General features: G+C 46.7%; 1 protein-coding gene across 10 annotated transcripts in view; it reads left to right on the forward strand.

Annotated features, from left to right (window-relative positions):
* sema3c (sema domain, immunoglobulin domain (Ig), short basic domain, secreted, (semaphorin) 3C) overlaps positions 1-19,034 on the forward strand; it is a 191,747-nt gene that overhangs the window by 92,969 nt on the left and 79,744 nt on the right. For all 10 annotated transcript variants that reach the window (XM_038811493.1, XM_038811489.1, XM_038811488.1 and 7 more), the window contains 3 exons: positions 12,027-12,187; positions 12,808-12,870; positions 17,196-17,315. In XM_038811493.1, the coding sequence (XP_038667421.1) occupies positions 12,027-12,187; positions 12,808-12,870; positions 17,196-17,315 (344 nt within the window). The remainder of the gene's footprint in view (positions 1-12,026; positions 12,188-12,807; positions 12,871-17,195; positions 17,316-19,034) is intronic.

Raw genomic sequence — 19,034 nt, forward strand, 5'->3', positions numbered from 1 at the left:
GGGCCGGGCAGCCTGCCGTTCCTGACCTGTTCACGACGGCGGCAACCACACCGGGTGGCTGCCGTCGTGAACATGGCGTGCCAGGTAAGTGCGGGGCCTAGGGGGGGCGGATCGGGGATCGAGCACCACGACCGTGCTCGGGAGGGGACTGGCCCGCAATCGGTGCCCACCGATCGTCAGGCCGGCATCTCAAGGGGATGCACTTTTTCCCCTCCGCCGCCCCGCAAGATCAAGCTGCCACGTCTTGCGGGGTAGCTGAGGGGAAAGACGGCAACCGCGCATGAGCGGGTTTGAGCTGTGCAACCCGCGCATGCGCGGCTGATGTCATTAGGCTCCGCTGCGGCGTCATTCTTGGCACGCCGGGCCTTGAAGCCAGGGACAAGGCCCGGCCGCTGAGTTTCCCGGTATGGCCCGCCTATCCCTCCGGGTACAGGAGAATAGGGGGCCGGGAGAGGCTTCCAACGACGTTGTGAACCTCTCCAGGTTTCACGACGGTGTTGGGCCTTGCGGAGAATTCCGCCCAGGGTTCGTAGTCGTTTTGAAATCCCCACATATTCGTACTGAACCACCCTTCTATAATACAGGAACAGTTGGGATTTCCCAATCGCTGGTGGTATCAAGCTCAGACACCTGTCTTCAGTACCCTCTCAAGTTCTTCTTCCACTTCAGGTCAAATAACATAAGGCAGGATACATGCTTTCAAACACTTAGGCATGCTGTCTGCCTTTATCTTGAGTTTTACTTCAACCCCAGTCACAGATCCAAGTGACTTGTCGAATAATGTATACTTTCTCAGAAGTGGCTGAAAATCTTTCATAAAATCAACACGATGGTTCATGATAGCCTAGTTTAGCTTAATCTTTTTTCACCAAGACCTCCAAAACAATGTTGGAAAGTTTCCTTGAACAATATGAAGAGACAACTCCACTTTCTGCTTGTTAACCTCCGCAGTCACCTTGATGAAGCCCTTCAGCGGCACAGCCTCCTCGGTATATGTCCTCAAGACTACATCAGATGGCTGTACTGGCAGAAACTTCCATTTCTGAGGTATATAGATTCAGGTATAAGTCATACTGCAGCACCAATTTCCACTTCCATCATAATAGTGTGCCCTTTTACTTGTGGATCGACCCAAAATCATTGCTGGTCTCCTTGTACTGCTAAAATGCTGAGCTTAAATTCCCTAAGCTGACTTGACCTTTGGCTCTCGGTGAGTCTTCAGTTGGATCACTGAACTGGTAAACTTGCCCTGTGGACTTTGCAGTATTTTTTTGGTACACTTCTTTTGTGCTGATGAAGGTTGGTGTGAACAACATATCTTGGCAATGTGAACAACTTTACCACAATTTTAGCATTTATTCTCCTTGCTCCAACAATCTCCAGCCATATGTCCCACTTGGTTGCAATGATAACATGGAAGGTTCTTGGTGGGCCCGCTTCTCACAGACTCTATCTTATGGACATTAACTCAAATTTTAGGGTTAATGCATCTTCAGTCAAGAATTTGCTTTGGATGGCTTTATTCCTGAAGCCACAAGCTAATCGGTCGTGAAGTGTATTATACAGAGTCTGGCCATTTCACAGTACTTTGCCGGCTTTCACAGTGATACAACAAGTTGTGAAATGTTTTCCCCTTCCTCCTGAGCGCGAGGATGCAAGTGGAACCTTTCAACTATTAATAGTGGCTGGGGAGAGTAATGGTCTTGCAGGACCGTCATTAACTCTTCATATAACTTGTCTCCAGCTTTAGCTGGGTGCACTAAATTCTGTTGTAACAGGAATGTTTTCCTCCCAACTGAACTGAGAAAGGTCACAGTATGCAGGTCTGCTGATGTCTGATTGTCTTCATGGTACGACTAGTTGTTTCTGTGCTTCACTATCGATTCCTGGGCAGTAGGTTGCAGAGTCGCAGACCTGTAGAATGGCACAGTGGTCAGCACTGCTGTCTCACAGAGCCAGGGACCTGGGTTCAATTCCGGATTTGGGTGACTATCTGTGTGGAGTTTGCACTTTCTCCCCGTGTCGGTGTGAGTTTTCTATGGATGCTCCTGTTTCCTTCCACCATCCAAAGATGTGCAGTTTAGGTGGATTTGCCATGCTAAATTGCCCCTTCGTGCCCAAAAGGTTAGATGGGGGCCAGGATTCTCTGAGCCTCCGCGCCGCAATCGCGCTTGGCGCGGGGGAGGAGAATGGCGCGTCAGACTCTTGATCGGTTTCGACGCCTTCGCACGATTCTCCGGGGAGAATCAGCACCAGACAGGGGCCATTGAAAGAGGCCCCCGCGGCTATCCTCCGGCGGGAACTCGGCTAGTTCCCGCTGGCATGGTTCACTCACGGTACAACCCGGCAGGCACTCGGAGTGGTGGCTGCAGACACAGTCCGCTTCCGCCCTGGTGGGGAGCGGGGGGATCCAACACCGGGGGGGGCCTCCAGGACGGCCAGGCTCGCGATCGGGGGCCACCGATCGGCAGGCGCACGTGATCTGGGGGGGGGGGGGGGGGTGAGCTATATTGTTGGGGCTGGCCCGCTGTGTGGATCCGCCATATTGCGTGGGGCCGCCGCTACATGCAGTCGTCGTGCACAAGCCCGGACCCGCGGCCGGAAGTGCAGGGCCCCATATCAGTAGCCGGAGCTGCAGGGAGCACTCCGGGGCCCTGCAAACACCCTCAAAATGGAGAATCACTCTGGTCTTTCTCCAGGAAAGTCCAGAGTGATTCGCACCCCGTTTTCCTGCGGGCGTGGGGACATAGCCCCATTATCAGAGAATTCCACCCGGGGTTACTACGTTACAGGGATAGGGTGAGGCATGGCTTAAGTAGGGTCTTCTTTCCAATAGTCAGTGCAGACTTGATGGGCCGAATGTCCTCCTTTTGCACTGTAGGGATTCTCTGAATTACTAGTCCAGCGACAATGCCGTTATGCCACTGTAACCATGAGAATTAACCAAGCATACCCTGCATTAATTGTGCCAGTAATTGTTGTACTTTGGGTATTAGTTTTGTACGGTTGTGATTTAAACTAATGACAGGATATTGGACCTATTTGAAAGAGAAGATCAATCACTTCCAACTGCTGACAAGGGAGTCTAAACCTGCAGCCACCTGTCACACTGGCCGAGCTGTCAATCCAGTGATTTAACGTAAATATTACTATAACTGAAATGAGAACCATATGTAACATCTTTACACAACAACGCACCCTTTATTTGTAGAAGACAGGCACTTGACTTACAGCTCAAAGCAATTCAGTGAGAAAGTCATCACAGACTTACAGAATAAATAAACAAAACAATTGGTTTGTGAAACACAATCCTGAGGGTCCCAGACTCCATCTTGAAAGATGTCCAACATTTCTGGTTGGATGCTCAATTGGATTAAATGGCTAATTATGCCAAATCAAGCGAGATATGCAATTCATCCCACCGTCAGTGGAATTTCCCCCCTGGATAGGGCCTTCCTGAATTTACATGTATGGAGACTGAATTTTGATTACAAAAGGGCATTGGTGTGAGAGTTAGGCTCCTGTCGGCTCGATCATTGCCTTAGGATTTAATGAATGCAAAACGTACAAAGGGAATGTAAACCTCCCAATTAGCGATCATAATGAATAGAATCCTTCTGAAATCCACTTGGAAAACTGACTATGTTGCCAATGTGTGGTCAAGCTAACTCTAATTTGTGGAACTAAAACAAAGGTGCTTTAAGTAGAGTAGCGGGATATCATCAGGAGCACCTGCTACCGATGTAACTGTGACAAAATGTCACGTGATTAAGTAACCGACCTTTCCCCACCTGCAGCTCCAGGGGCTACAGGACAAGATGGCGTCAAAAACAGGGGTAGGTGAGGGCAGAGTGTCGGAAATCTATAAAGAGTTAATGGATTGGGAGAGAGCACTGATAGGGGTAGTGAAGCGCAAGTTGGAGGAAGAGTTAGGGAAGGAGGTGGAGGCTGGGTTGTGGGAGGAGGCTTTGAAGAGAATGAACGCATCCTCTTTGTGTGTTAGACTTAGCCTTAATCAGCTTAAAGTGGTTCACAGGGCGCATATGACTGTGGCCAGGATGAACAGGTTTTTTTGAAGGGGTGCAGGATAGGTGTGGGCAGTACGCGGCTGGGCACGCTAATCATGTCCACATGTTTTGGGCCTGTCCGAAGCTTGAGGGATTCTGGCGGAGATTCTGACGAGGGTTCGCTGACGTTATGACGGAGGTGTTGAGGGTGAAGGTGGTCCCGAGTCCAGAAGTGGCGATCTTCAGAGTATCAGAATATGTGGGAGTCCAGGGGGCGAGGGAGGCCGATGTTTTGACCTTTGCCTCCCTGGTAGGCCAGAGACGGATTTTATTGGAACGGCAGGACTCGGTGCCGCCGAAACCGGGGGTTTGGGTGAGTGACCGAGCAGAGTTCCTCAGTCTGGAGAAGATAAAGTTCACCTTGAGAGGATCTGTGGAGGTGGTTGTTCAGAGATGGCAGCCGTTCATCGAGTTCTTCGGAAACAGTTAAGATGTCAGCAGTGCAGTGGTGGGGGGGGGGGGGGGGGGGGGGGGGGATTAAAGAAGGAGGTAGGAGTTGGGAGCGGGAGGCAGGACGGTGGGGTGTTAGATATTTATTTGTTTTGATTATTTGCATTCCTGTTTGCTTGCTTTTTTATGGTAATGTTTGATGTATTTCAATATATATGCCTCAATAATATATATTTTTTTAAAAGTAACTGAGGTCTGGTGGTTAGCGAAAGTACAACCTTGTGTTGACACTGAGATATAAATAGGCCTGTCAATAAACAAGGATATTTTACAAATAACGGTCCATGGTAGCACTCTTAGGGAAATAGGCAAACCCTAAAGAAACCCCATCCAGACCCTGAACTCAAGAAAAAACATGGGGCAGTGGACAGAGTGTAAAGATCCAGACAAACTTCAAGAGAAGACTGTAGAACTGAAAGGCCAACAAATCCATGGGAAAAGGTTCAGAAGAAAAATAGATCGAAGACTCCACTGTGAATGGAGAAAATGGGTACAGCGGATGCAGGCTGGCGCCCAGCCCTAGAGTCCAGACTGCAGTGAATACAGATTACAATCTGCATGCCAAACTGCAGAAGCAGAAACAGATCCAGAGTTTTGGACAAATGTGAAGTCTATATTAACTTCCAAAACCTTTCTGAAATGCTGATGGCTTAAAACTGGCTCAACATTGGTACAATGGAGGAAATATTCTCCAGGTACAGAACTGCTTCAGGTTTACATAAGAAGAAACAAAAGAAACAGGGACGAGATTCTCTGATCCTGAGGCTAAGTATTGACGCCGTCGTAAACGCCATTGCGTTTTACGACGGTGTCAACAGATCCCCAAGAGCAGCTATTCTGAGTCTAACAGGAGGCCAGCACAGCACTGAAGCGATTCACACCGCTCCAGCTGCCGATACCAGCCTCAAATGGGCGCCACGGGTCTGCACATGCGTGCTGCGACCAGCGCAAATGCGCACATGCACACCACGACCAGCGCAATTGGCCACATGCACAGTGGCTTCCTTCTCCGCGCCGGCCCCGACGCAACATGGTGTACAGCTACAGGGGGCGGTGTGGAGCAAAAGAGGCCCTCAGCCCGCGGGGCCGGCCCGCCGATCGGTAGGCCCCCGATCGCGGGCCAGGCCACAGCGGAGGTCACCCCCCCCCCTCGGGGTTAGAAGCCCCTCCCCCCATCAGGCCCGCCCCAGGTCTATACTTTGCTTTATGTATTAGCGGCTATTGCAGACAACGTAATAGTGAGACAGGCAGTCACTGAAGCTTCAACTCATATAATTATGTCCTCCAAACATGTGGGGCGTGATTCTCCCAGACAGGGAGAAATCGTAAGGCTGGCGTCAAATCCGGGCGGGTTTGACGCCAGCCTCCCCCTCCCCGACCGGGAACCGATTCTGGTCCCCGGTCGGGGCTAGTATGCCGTGGCCGTGAACTCCGGCATCGCGGGCTTAACGAAATTCGTTAAGCCCGCTTGCCAGAGTTTGCGCCGGCTGACGCGTCACATGACGTCAGCCGCGCATGCGCGGATTGGAAGACTCCAAACCGCGCATGCGCGGATGACGTCATCGCGCATTTGCGCGAAACCCCCGCATGCGCGGGCCAGGATGCCCCTCAGCCGCCCCGCAAAGTGATACAGCGGGGCGGCGGAAGGACAGAGTGCGCGGAAATCGGACCCGCTGCCCGCGATCGGTGGGCACCGATCGCGGGCCCATGGCACCCTTGGCACGGCCGTGGTACTGCCGCGCCAATCGGTGCCATGGTTGGCAAGATCGGGACTTTACGGCCGTTTTTACGAACGGCCAGACCAGGTGTGTTTGCCGTTCATAAAAACGGCCGTAAAGGGCTTGGAACTCGGCCCATCGGCCAGCTGAGAATCGCTGCTCGCCGTAAAAAAACGGCGGCAGCGATTCATATCGGGAGTCGGGCGTGGGGGGGGGGGAGAATAGCGGGAGGGCGTCGGACTAGCGTGGCCGTAAAAATTTACGAACCCCGCTATTCTCCGCACCAGTGTTCGAAAAAAAAAAAATAATCGACAGAGCACAATTTAAGAAGAGTAAACAAAAACTGGGTGAATGCATGGATTCTGTGGTGGTTTGTGGTGATTGTCCCATTAAGGGCGACACAGCAGAAGAGGGTCACCTGGTTTGAGGGACCAATTGGGACTGAGAGTGGGTAAACCCCAGGTGCTGTAGCACTCCCTTACACAGAAGCCATCTAGAAGACACGTGGAAGATGTGTAGGGACTGGGGCAGCTGGTGGGCTGCTCTTGGGCAGTTGGGGGAGGGGGATGGAGGAGGGGGGCAGAGTTGGTTGCTGGCCTCTGTACAATGTTTCTAACTAATAAATACCTTTTTTTGTTTCTAATGAAGTCTGTGAACATGCATCTTTACAAATTCATTTATAAGTGACGTCTGCATGCTCGCATAAAATTGCGACTGCAGGATCCTCAAAGATGAATTAATACCCGATTGTGCAATAGTTGGGACCTTGGATGAAACCCAATCAGATGTCTTGCAAATGAGGGAAGGTTTATCTCTCACAAAGGCAGTCCAGCTAGCATGGCAGGCCGTGCTTGGGAAGCTAAACAAAATGGTTTGTCGTGGGGCAAGTGAATGTCCCGGGAAAAAATGTGTGAGACGATTCAATACGCCAGACAGGAAAAAGAAATCACAGTGAAAAGAAACCCTGTAAAATTGGGAAAACGTGTATCACTTACCGTATTGAAATACTCTCCGTGTCTGGAAAACCCTACACAAACAGGATGAGTGCCCAGCAGGGGGAGCAGAGTGCCACCCCTATCGGAAGACATTTTAAAACTGTCTGCCGATCTACAATAGAGCTCACAGGAAGAAAGGGAAAATGACAAGGCTAATTCAAAGCCATGAAGCGAAAGAGCAACTGTAACTTTCCTCGGAGAAGCGCGCACCTGAGACGTACATGGGCTGTTAAAATTACCTGCGGGAATTCAATGGCAGGTCTCGTGAAAGTTTTAATCTGCTCTTTCCTTTCTGTGAAGCCCCCCCCCCCCCCCCCCCCACACTGCCCCATACCTCCCCCCCCCCCCCCCCCCCCCCCCCCCCCCCAGGCCCACAAAAAGTTGTGAATGGTATGCTGTTGCTGATCCTGCAATAAGGTTTTAGGCCACCCATTCCCTGACACCATTCCGGGAGCACTCCGGAAACTCACTTATCCAAGTGCTTGGGGACTGTTTCTTCAGTTCCAAATATGGCTTCCTGCTACTTGACATTGAGCTCCTGCCTGCTCATCAGCTCCCGCTGATACACCATCAATAACACACGACGAGTGATGAACGTAACTGAGGCTTTAATACACTAAACAGCAAGCCTGCTGCCTCTGGACCCGAACTGGGTCGGAGGTGGAGACTTGCCACCTTTATATATAAGCCTGAGGGGAAGAGCCACAGGCGGAGCCAGCCTGGACAAGCCTAGGCATGCACAATACAATACAATGCCATACAATGCAATACCGTGGTTAACCACACCTACTTCCCTGTGGCTTTTGGTGGGAATTAACTGGGGGGCGAACCCTATGAAGACTGGGAGTTAAAATCTCCTGGGCCTCATGCTGACAAAAGTAAGAAGGGTTTTTACTGCTCTGTTTGGCTCCCAGTCACTTGATCCACGCGTCAAGTTAAAATAGCAACTAAAGTGTTTTTATGGGAATCACTGAGTGCCTCAGGTTCTCTGTTACAAGTACCTATTTGTGACCTCCCTTTTCTTTTACCCTCCAGCCTGCCAAACATCTTTTGCCAGCTGGAAAGACATCCTGTGGCTCAGGAACTTTTTTTTTTCCCTTGCGTAGTTTGTTAAAGGGAAGCTGGAATATGTTGAACCGACCACAAAATGTTGAGCTCCCTTCTGCTGGGGATATTTTGATCCGGCCTGCCACTGTACAGGCAGGAACTTGGAGATCGCACTCAGTGCGACAAGCCAGTTGTGAGTGATTGATGGGCTCAGGGTCCCAGCAGGTTTCACACTTAGCAATTCCAGAGAAACCTGGTGAAATGCTGGACGCACCACATAAATCGGACCTAACATTTTTCTTGGTGCCTGTTCGAAATCCAGACTTATTTATTTAGATACTGAAGCTTGTGAGCGTGAACAGACTGCAAGCTGCAACTTCACAGCTTCAGGAATCAAATGAGCTGCAGCATTCTAGGCAATAGCAGCAAACCCCAATCCATTTTTGGACAAGGGACCGCTCTAACTTTCCACTTTCACACTTCACTGGTGTTGTGTTGAAAACATATTTTGTAAAGATCGAGACTGCTTGCTGACTGACAAACAACGTTTTCACCCTGCTTCATTCAGAAGGCAGGAAGAACTTTCTGAATGGGGACCACAAGACTATATTTATACACGGCCAGAGATTAATGTAGATCTACCAAGTCTGTGAAAGGACATTGTAATGCATTGACCTTGCTTGTTGAGAAAATGAATACATTTCTGTCAGGTTTCGGAACAGCCTCTGAAAAAAAAACAGATAAATGTTCTTCTTTGTTCTTCCCCCCTTATCATGTTTCTTTTCAAAACCAATTACTTGTATAAAGAATTGTGCTAAATATTCTTACTTTAAGGCACCATTGTTCATCTCTCCGAATATTTGTGACCCAATGAATGCTGATTACATCAGTGAGGGAAACAAGCTTGTAGAAATCTCAGAGCCTGACAATGGGAGGGACTGGAATGAACACACACAATTGAAACTATTAGGGTTGCTGAAGTATTTTAAGTTAATGAATGCATATACTGACAATTAATCTCCCTCATGCTGTTTGGAGCAGTCAACTTCTTTCAGCCAGCTCCTTTCAGAACATGATTGAATAGCTAAGGGTGCAGTCAAATTATAATTGTCGTGTTGGTGTGAAATGTTGCACTTCGCATCAACACCCCTGTTTTCGTGCAAATATAACTGGAATTCCGAGATATGGTCCGATTTTACATTGGAGCAAAGAAACAATTAGGGCCAGACTGTTCAGGTTAGATGTTAGGAAATACTCAAAGGGTGGTGGAGGTTCAGAACTCCCTCCCACAAACAACAGTTGAAGTTAAAACAGTTGTTAATGATGCGCGATCAATAACTACAGAAACGAAGGAGTAGTCCGAATCGAAGGCTTTAATCTACAAGATGCTCGAGTACAGAAAGAAGGATGGCCGCTGGGAAACACGGGTTCTTATACCCCGCCTCATTGAGCGGAGTTACCTTACGTCTTGACCAATGAAAAGGCAAACACTTGGGCCAATGAGAAGCGAGCCTTCTCCACCAATGGTAGCTCACATTCCCAGGTATCATAGTACCTCTAGTCATACTACCACAGTTAATTTCAAATCAGCGATAGATTTTTGCTAAGCAAAGATATTAAGGGATATGCGCCAAAGGCAGATACATAGAGTTAGGCCATAGACCAGCCATGATCTCATTAAATGGCGGGATGAACTCGAAGGGCTGGATGGCCTACTCCTGTTCCTATGTTCCTGTTATAACCCTCACAGAGACCATGGGGGAAACATTGTTAATCTTCCCATAGGACCCGAAGAGCACGAGCTTCCCAGAGAAAGGTCGGATGCCACCCAGCTGAAGCTAGTTACAAACGAACATAAAAGCTGGCCCAAAGCAGGGTCTGGTGTGGTTAGTTTTCCCAGCAAGGACTGTACTGGGAGAGAGTTGCTGCCTTGAACAGAATATTGTAAATAGTTAAATAAACCTCTGATCTCTTACTGCTGGCTTCCTCAAGTTACTAAAGTTCCTATGTAAAGCAAGAACCTCTGGAGGACGTAGTTTTACTGTACTGTGCTACTGTGAGACTTGCCACCCAGTACGTCCCAAAAGGGTCTCTGCACAGAGGAGAATTTTGAAGAAATTGTAGAAAATAGTGATGTCTTGAATTATAGGCAGCACATATTTATTCAAAAGCTTGTTCAAAGAGGTAGATTGTAAGGAGTATCTTAAAGAAGGAAAAGGAAGTGAGGGGCGATGAGGTTTCAGCGATGGAATTCCAGAGCGTGGGGCTTCATCCAACTGAAAGGACAACCACCAGCAGTGGAGAACATTGAGAAGAACAGATGTCTCGGAGGCTTTATAGGGCTGGTAGAGATTGCAGAGCTCGGGAAGAGAAAGCTGGGCCATGGAAGGATTTTAAAACAGGGGTGAGAATATTAAACGACAGAGGTCATTTAACTAGGAGATCGGTGAGAGCAGGAGGTGAGTGAATTTGGTGCGAGTTCGGACACAAGTAGCTGAGTTTTGAATGAGAACCCGGGAGTAGGGTCTCCCGGCTTTTATTGGCCATGCTGTGCCACATCGAGCTGCTTTCCGGGCACAGTGTAACCATTGGATCACGCCCAAGAAATCAATAAAACATGTATCTCGCGTGTACATAATATATGTAATGGAATATTTCACAGCTTCTACAAGGAAGAGGCCTGGACACGGTACAAAGAAGAATGAATTTTTAGGGGTCACTTGGAGAGCCTGTATTACGCAGGGCTACAACTGTTGTTTTCTGTTGCACTTTCTATATATCAAGCAAGTGGGAGACTCCAAGGGAACATTTAGATGGCCATTTACCTAAAACACCTGCCTGTCTTCCATTGACTTGGTGGCAAAAAGTCACCGGAATCCTGTGGAATTTCCTCGGTAGGCTCTTTTACAGGACTTTTGAAGGCAAGTCACAGAGATAGGAGAGTGGTTTTAAAACAAGTATCCACAATGCAGGGGTTTAGTGATGAAATAATCAGTTGCTGATGGTAGAGCAAAAGGTGTACTGAACAGTGAGGGAAGTGGAGATACACGTGACTGCAGGAGGGCACTCAGATAGCGCAGAGTGAATTTGTGAATGTATTTGAAGAAGTGGGAAAGGAACTTGGAATTTTTAAACAGATGTACAAAAAGCTAATGGAGTTCTTCAGGGATGTGGGTGATGGGTGTATAGGTCTTTGCGTAGCAGTGACCATGGACTGCAGATTTCGAGCAAACATGTGAATTGTGGAGGTTATGAAAAGTTAACTCTTCAGCTGATGAAGATCTGGATTAGAGTTTCAACATTGGATTGGAAGTGGTAGCTCTTGAAGCAGACAATTCTCAAAGTGGAGAAGTGCATTCGTGGTGACACCCTGAGTGAGGAGAAATACGAGCTTGAAAAGAATACCATGGATGTGGAGGTAGATGCAGTCCAACAGGGTAAATGGGAAGATTGATGGAGTTGGAGCTAGAGACACATGGAGGATGGTGGGATCTAAAAATCGGTTTTGCGAACACCAATCTGAAGGAAATTGCAACTTATCCAAGGCTTGATGTTAGGCAAGCTGTTGGAAGATATACTAACAGTCTTAATAATGGAGAGGGAGAATTGGGACCTCAGCTGGAACACCTACCATTTAACTGCCTTTTACTTTTAGTTATCTTACTTCATCATATCGTACTTTATTTTAAAGGATTCATTCGAGCAGTTATATTTAACTAATCATTATCTTAAATATATTTTGTTAACAGATTTGAAGGCCACTCATACATCTCAGTTTTTTAGCCTATCCTCGAAACCTTTGGACTACAGAATCTTGCTAATGGATGAAGATCAAGATCGCCTATATGTGGGCTGCAAAGATCACATTCTGTCTCTCAATGTAAACAGTGTCAGCCAGAATCCTCTTACTGTAAGTTTCCTTCCTGAGGTTCTTTGTACATGGAAATGACTTCTGATTAATGCTGCTCCTTCTTAGATTTCCATCTGCCTTTTGTCGTAACACTGTTGCAATGTGATATTGTACGGACCACCCAGTGATCTATGAGCATTATTGGGTGTATCGAACTGTTCTGGCATCCTAAGATGTGACAGTAAGCTTCCTATCATGTTTCCTCTGGGTTTTAAGAAGCTCCAGCCAGTCCAGGAAATTCAGGAGCTGCTTTTAATAGGAAATTCCTGACCATAATCATGTCAACACATCCAAAAATCATACAATATTGCATTACCTTCCAAATAAACTGATAATAAAAGAATGATTTGTTAAAGTACCAGAAGACGACCGATTCAAGTGGCTTGGGCGAATTCCTGCTTTTTTCCTTTTTATGGCAGGAATGGAGGAAGGCTCTTCACCTGATACCTCTTTCTAATTGACCTCTCCTCCCCAACAACCTTTCTGTTGTAATAATACCTAACCGAAACATCTAACAAAAAGCACATTGTGGAGTCCCATCTACATTGGTTGTATTTTTCATTTATTGTGTCCTACATTGCTTTAATGGTGTGTTGAAGTACTGTGATATCTTTCATCAGGTTCACTGGCCAGCATCAAGCAATAAAATGGATGAATGCAAAATGGCTGGCAAGGATCCAAATGTAAGTAGCAAATGTTTAGATTCGCCATGTGATGATGGATATTTTTTTTGACAGACACGGAATGACTGAGAACTGCAACAAGGAAATGGGCCACTTGGCCCAAACTACCCATATCGGTGTTTATCCTCCATGTGAGCAGTGATTCTAATCCCAAGAGCCTACCCTGTTCCATGTCCCATTATTCCACTTTCCTTTTGTTACCTCCCAAATAATTTAATGTTGGCATGGTTTCTGCTGCAGTCACAACTCTCGGTGTAAACACATTTCCAAAGTCTCTCTCTCAAGTCTCTTCCATTTGATCCTAAATCTATGTTCTCTTGTTCAAGACTCCTCAACTATGAAAAACAATCAATCTCTAGCCATCTGTCCCCCATCTGTTCATAATTTGAAACACCACTGTCAAATTATCCCCTAGCCTGTTCTAATGAAAGTAGCTTCCATTTTTCAAACACGTCTTTGTATTTGTACCAAGCCTGTGCTTGCTGGCCTGCATTGGCTCCCAGTCAAGCAAGGTCTTCCATTTAAAAATTCTCATCTTTGTTTTCAATTTCCTCCATGGTGTGCCCCTCACTACCTCTGAAATCTCCTCCAGTGCTACAACCATTTAAGATATCTGCACTCCTCTAATTCTGTCCTCCTGTGCATTCACAATTATTATCCACCATTGGCAGCTATGCTTCCAGTTGTCTAGGCCCCCAACTCTGGAACTCCTTTCCAAACCTCTCGGCCTCTCCACCTTGCTTCCCTTTTTCAAGACATGTCTTAAAACCTACCTCTTTGACTAAGCTTTTAGTCATCTGTCCTACCATCTCCCCATGTTTCTCGATGTCAGACTTTGTTTTATAATGCTCCTGTGAACCATTTTGGAACATTTCATTATGTTAAGGTGCCATATAAATATATGTTGTTTTTTGTATTTCCTCAGACTGAATCTGTGCTGTATCCTATCTATTGCCTCAAAGATTTTGGATAGTGTGGAGCGAGACCTTGCACATACCAACTGCGATCTTAATAAAATTCCATGTATATTTCATGTACATTTCAACTATTCCAGCTCTCTTACCATTAAAACCCAGTATTTCAGCAACAGTCTTTTAAATAGTCTCAGCCACTGAGGCACTGCTCTTTTTTCTTTGTGAACCTGAACCCACAAATACCTCTGTTCTTCTACATTGCTCAGCCTTCCTCCATTCAACGTGTAATAATACACTTATCTTCTTTATCAAAATGTGCCACTTTGCATTCACCACATTTGAATTCCATCTGCCCATTTTTTGCCCCTTCGCCTAATTTATCAATATGCTCTAGTAGCTTCCTAAGGTCCTTTTCAATATTCGTTCAATGCATAACTGCCTGTTTTGAAGAAATGCTGGGCGGTTTTTGGACTTGAAAATCAGGCAGGGGGTGTGGCTGACAAGAAATGGGCACCTCAGCTGCCCCGTTAAGGCTCAAGGACTGCCTGCTGCCCGGCTCAGGGAGGCCTGTAAATGGACAGGCAGCCTTCCAACTCAAAGAGGCCTAAGGTTGCTACACTTTGTAAACTGGGATCCTTTGTCATTTTAGGACCCCAGGAAAAAAATCAGGGTCAAAGGCAGAGCGTGCACTTAACGCAAGCTCCATGCAGTTGTACCAGATCCTGAGTTGCATAACATCAAAGGACTGCTGGATTTTAACCATTCAAAAATGTTTCCAAAGTTTTTTGTTTTGTTGTGGAGGCACAGGAGCAGGGGTCCCGCCCTACACAAATACCTGAGGCTGCTGCTGGCCCAGGCCTATGTTGCTTGGCCTCACCTCCCCACCCACACCCATCGCCGTGCCTCCGTGCCAGCTGGTTCAGCACAGGAGCCAATCCTGTCTGACCCCATTTGACACCTGCAGCTTTCCATTTCCACTGGAATGTGGGCTGATCCCAACTTTGGTCTCAGGTCAGCTTGGAGTAGCATTGGGAGCAGCAGCTTCACTTTTGAATTTCGCCTTCCCCGTCCCCCTTCCATTTCCTCCTTGTGAATTGATTTCTATTCTAATTTGCAACCTTCACCCTAATTCTATAGTCTTTAATCTTCTCTAATAATTTTCTAGGCAATATATTGCCAAAGGCTTTAAGACAGTCCATGTACACCACATCCAATGCATTTCCCAATCCATTATTTCTGTTTCTTCCACAAATAAATTTATGTTAGCTCCTTCTAATTGGCTTCTCGTCATCTTGGTATTTAGAAACTCCAAAATGTTGTCAACCACAGATGCTAAACTAATTGGCTTGTGGATACCAAGGTTAACTCTCTCCCGCCATTATCCATTCCCATCACACATCCACTCTCCATGGAACTCTTTGCAATTTTTCCCCATTTCCCTCAGGATCCTTTCATATATCCCATTCTATCACTTCTCATCTAGTTTTTAACTAATTCAGTATATCATTCACTTTGTACACACTGAAACAAAATACTTGTTAAATGTCAATAACAATAATGCATCAAAGCTTTGAAAAAAGCTTAGAAGTGCAGTGTTGGTGCAAATAGTTCAGCAAATGTGTAAACAACAGCACTATGAAAAAGGGAAGCACAATTAATATTCACTGTGTCCCTTGAAATCATTAAATGCGTTTTAAAATTCTCATATTTGTCAAAGAGAATATTTCATTCGGTTGTATCTGTTAATATGAACGGATGGAAAACCCATGTTGATTCTGTAGGGAATGCTTGATCAAGTGTAGGGGCAGCATGGTGGCATTGTGGATAGCACAATCGCTTCACAGCTCCAGGGTCCCAGGTTCGACTCCAGCTTGGGTCACTGTCTGTGCGGAGTCTGCACATCCTCCCCGTGTGTGCGTGGGTTTCCTCCGGGTCCTCCGGTTTCCTCCCACAGTCCAAAGATGTGCAGGTTAGGTGGATTGGCCATGATAAATTGCCCTTAGTGTCCAAAATTGCCCTTAGTGTTGGGTGGGGTTACTGGGTTATGGGGATAGGGTGGAGGTGTTGACCTTGGGTAGCGTGCTCTTTCCAAGAGCCAGTGCAGACTCGATGGGCTCCTTCTGCACTGAAAATTCTATCTATGTAAAATGAAATGCCTCTCAACCATATAACTGGCTGGCAGCGGGATAACCTGGGATTTAGACCCTGAGTCAGAAATCCCATCTGCTGAGAGCTGCCGGCCAATCAGGGACTGGCATTTCTCCATTGCCAGCAGCTCCATTGGTAGCAGTGGCTGCTGCCGGTAATGCTGTTGAGACTTCACCAGCAGTTGTCGTTGGATTCCCCACACTCAGGTGAATGAAGGTGGGGTGGAGTATGCGAGCAGAGGACTGCAGGAGAGGGGAGGATGTTGGAGACAAAGGCAGGGTTTGACTTTCAGTGGCTCCCACTTTGCAATGTCAATTCCCTCAATTGGATACTGAGTACCTGACAAGGGCACCCCCCCACCCCACTCCCTCCATGGCCCCTATCTGCCCCAGATTCTTCCCCACAATAAGCCACTAGAACCCCCAAAAGGGAGGCACAGGAAAGCCACGTGGCTTCCATTTGATCCTTGAGCCACCACTAAATTCTGGTGGACTCAGGGATAACTGGTGACAATTGGCTCATTAATGAGCCTAACTGACACCCCACTGCAGGTGGGTGAGCTTCCTGCATGGGCCTTATGGTGATATGCATCACTGTAAATACACAAGGGGTTAATGTAAATACACGTAGACTAGCTAGACACTAGAGGGAGCACCAGAGACATGACACACAAGCATTCTACCAATAGTTCAGTAAGATAGGACACGACCAATGGGCATTCACGATACACACAGAGGTGACACTACCACAGGGGGACATTACACCAACCCATATAAAAAGGACACAGCACACATGATCTTCCTCTTTCCAGTGGAGACTCTTAGTGAGTGCATAGAGGGTTGATTGAAACACATCACACCCACCATGTGGATTGTAGCAGACTGGTTCGTCAGTCTGAGTAGCTACAGCATGATTAACAGGAGAGTCGAATCCAAAACGGTTTAATAAATGTGTTAAAGCTATCTCCAAGTCTGAACCTTCCTTTGTCAGAGTGTACATCAAGGAAGCAGCTTATGCTACGTCAAGAGCATAACAACACAGGCCTCTTCCCCAACTCTAACGTAATCATCGCAAGGTGCTTTCCTGCAACTCGAAGGCTGACACACGACATCTCCCACAATTAAGTGAACCTGGCTCCCATGTTTGATGGTTAAATGCGACTAAATTCTGCCCTTCATTGTTTTTAATTCATATATATTATAGGTTTTTAACAGTGACTCCTTGATTACTGCCCTCTTCATGATTTTCTCTTGTTGTTGACAGAATGGATGTGGCAACTTTGTTCGTGTGATACAAGTTTATAACCGAACTCATCTATTTGTTTGTGGGAGTGGTGCATTTAGTCCTGTTTGTACATATATTAACAGAGGTCGCAGGTCAGAGGTTAGTATCATATCATCAATGAAATGGCCATTCTATAACATCGACAAATATTTGACTCAAGAACTAACCACAGGGATGATTCTTTGTCATTGTAATGCTGTGATATCCAGTTTAATATGCTGTATGCACATTAGTTTTAGATCCTTCTCATTCTCGCCTTGCATTCTAGCTCCCAATTATTTCCAGTTCTTCTACTTTGAAAGGCTTACATTTACAAAATACTTTATCACGTTGCTCAGAAACATTTCAAAGTATTTATTTAATTAATTATTTTGATGTGAGTTGTTATTGTTAGGTCAGGAAAAGCTGTTCACTGAACTGCGGTGCAATGCGTTAAAGCGTTCTTCGGGCATGAGAGGAAATATAGTTTCAGGGGATCACATACAAAATGGTATAACGAGCTCCACCTTACTTTTAAATGGCATTTACCGAAATTGCTACACAGACTTTGTTAGCTGCCAATAAAAGTGCCCTGAAGTGTCCAACTTTTGTTCTTAGAAATGTTAATTTTACAAAATACAAAGGGCACAATTTAATGTGGAGTCTCATTTTGGGCATATTTAGCGGGGTGTTTCCCAGCGCTTGCTGCACCGATTACGACCCTGAATTAAATGGGACTCTACTTCTATTTTTGGCCCTTATCAAGGAATGCCCCACCAAGGCTGCACTTAGATTCATTTTTACATGAGCCATTTTTGAACGGCGATCCAATCTCCCGATACCAACCCCCCCCCACCCAACCTGGCCACCAGATCCTCCAAAGCTCCAATTTAGGGGATTCCCGAGCCCCACCCCACCACCCACCTCATAAGGGCAGGGCACCCCTGGGCCCAATCCCTGGCACATGGATACCTTGGCACTACCAGCCTGACACACTGGCAGTGCCTCCTGGGTATCCTAGCCGTGCCATGGTGACATAGTCAGGGTCGCAGTGCCAAGGTGCCTGGGTAGCATCGGGAGTGCCGGGGTACCACCCTGCCCAGAGCCCGACAACCTGGGGCCTCCGAACTGCTGGGACATCCTCCCCCCTCTCCCCTCCCAAGTACCGTTTGCCTGGTCCAAATTTGTGGAAACCAGTGCTAAACAGTGCCATGGCAGGGTTTCTGAGGCAAGGCTGTTCGATCCCGTGCCTTGGGTAACTCCGGTGTAGACATATTCAAGTGAGACTAACTGCTCACTTGAATATGCAAATCTAGACCCACTCATTGAGGGCGAGGTCCAGATCGTGATGGATCTCACGTCACTGAGTTGGCTGTGATGGGGCTTGTAGATTGCACCCAAAATTACAACTTACTTAACCAATTTACATCATATTGTTTCTATTTCTGATGATGAACGGTAACATGTCATCAAAACTAGCTTTGATATCATGGAATTTTTTTTCCCCATTTGAATCCAACCTGTGGTCCAATACCACCATGCAATGATGCTGAATGTGCACGAGGCCCATCAGTGTAAGGCCTACGATTCACTTGAGATTTTGTTTCCAGTTTTTTAGCCTACGTTTATTTCATATCCTTTCACACTGTCTTCCAACTGAGAAAGGAAATAGCAGGTTATTTAATTCTTCATGGTTTTACTTCCTTAAGGTTTGCTACTTGACCTAATGGATTGCTTTAAAAAAAAACCCTTATCACAGATAATGGGAAGAAACTCAAGTGTTGGCCAAAATGACCTCTACATTATAGAGACAAGGGTGTACAGTAGTAGAAGCATGAA

Source organism: Scyliorhinus canicula, chromosome 11 (genome assembly GCF_902713615.1).
Source record: "Scyliorhinus canicula chromosome 11, sScyCan1.1, whole genome shotgun sequence".
NCBI classification, from domain to species: Eukaryota; Metazoa; Chordata; class Chondrichthyes; order Carcharhiniformes; family Scyliorhinidae; genus Scyliorhinus; species Scyliorhinus canicula.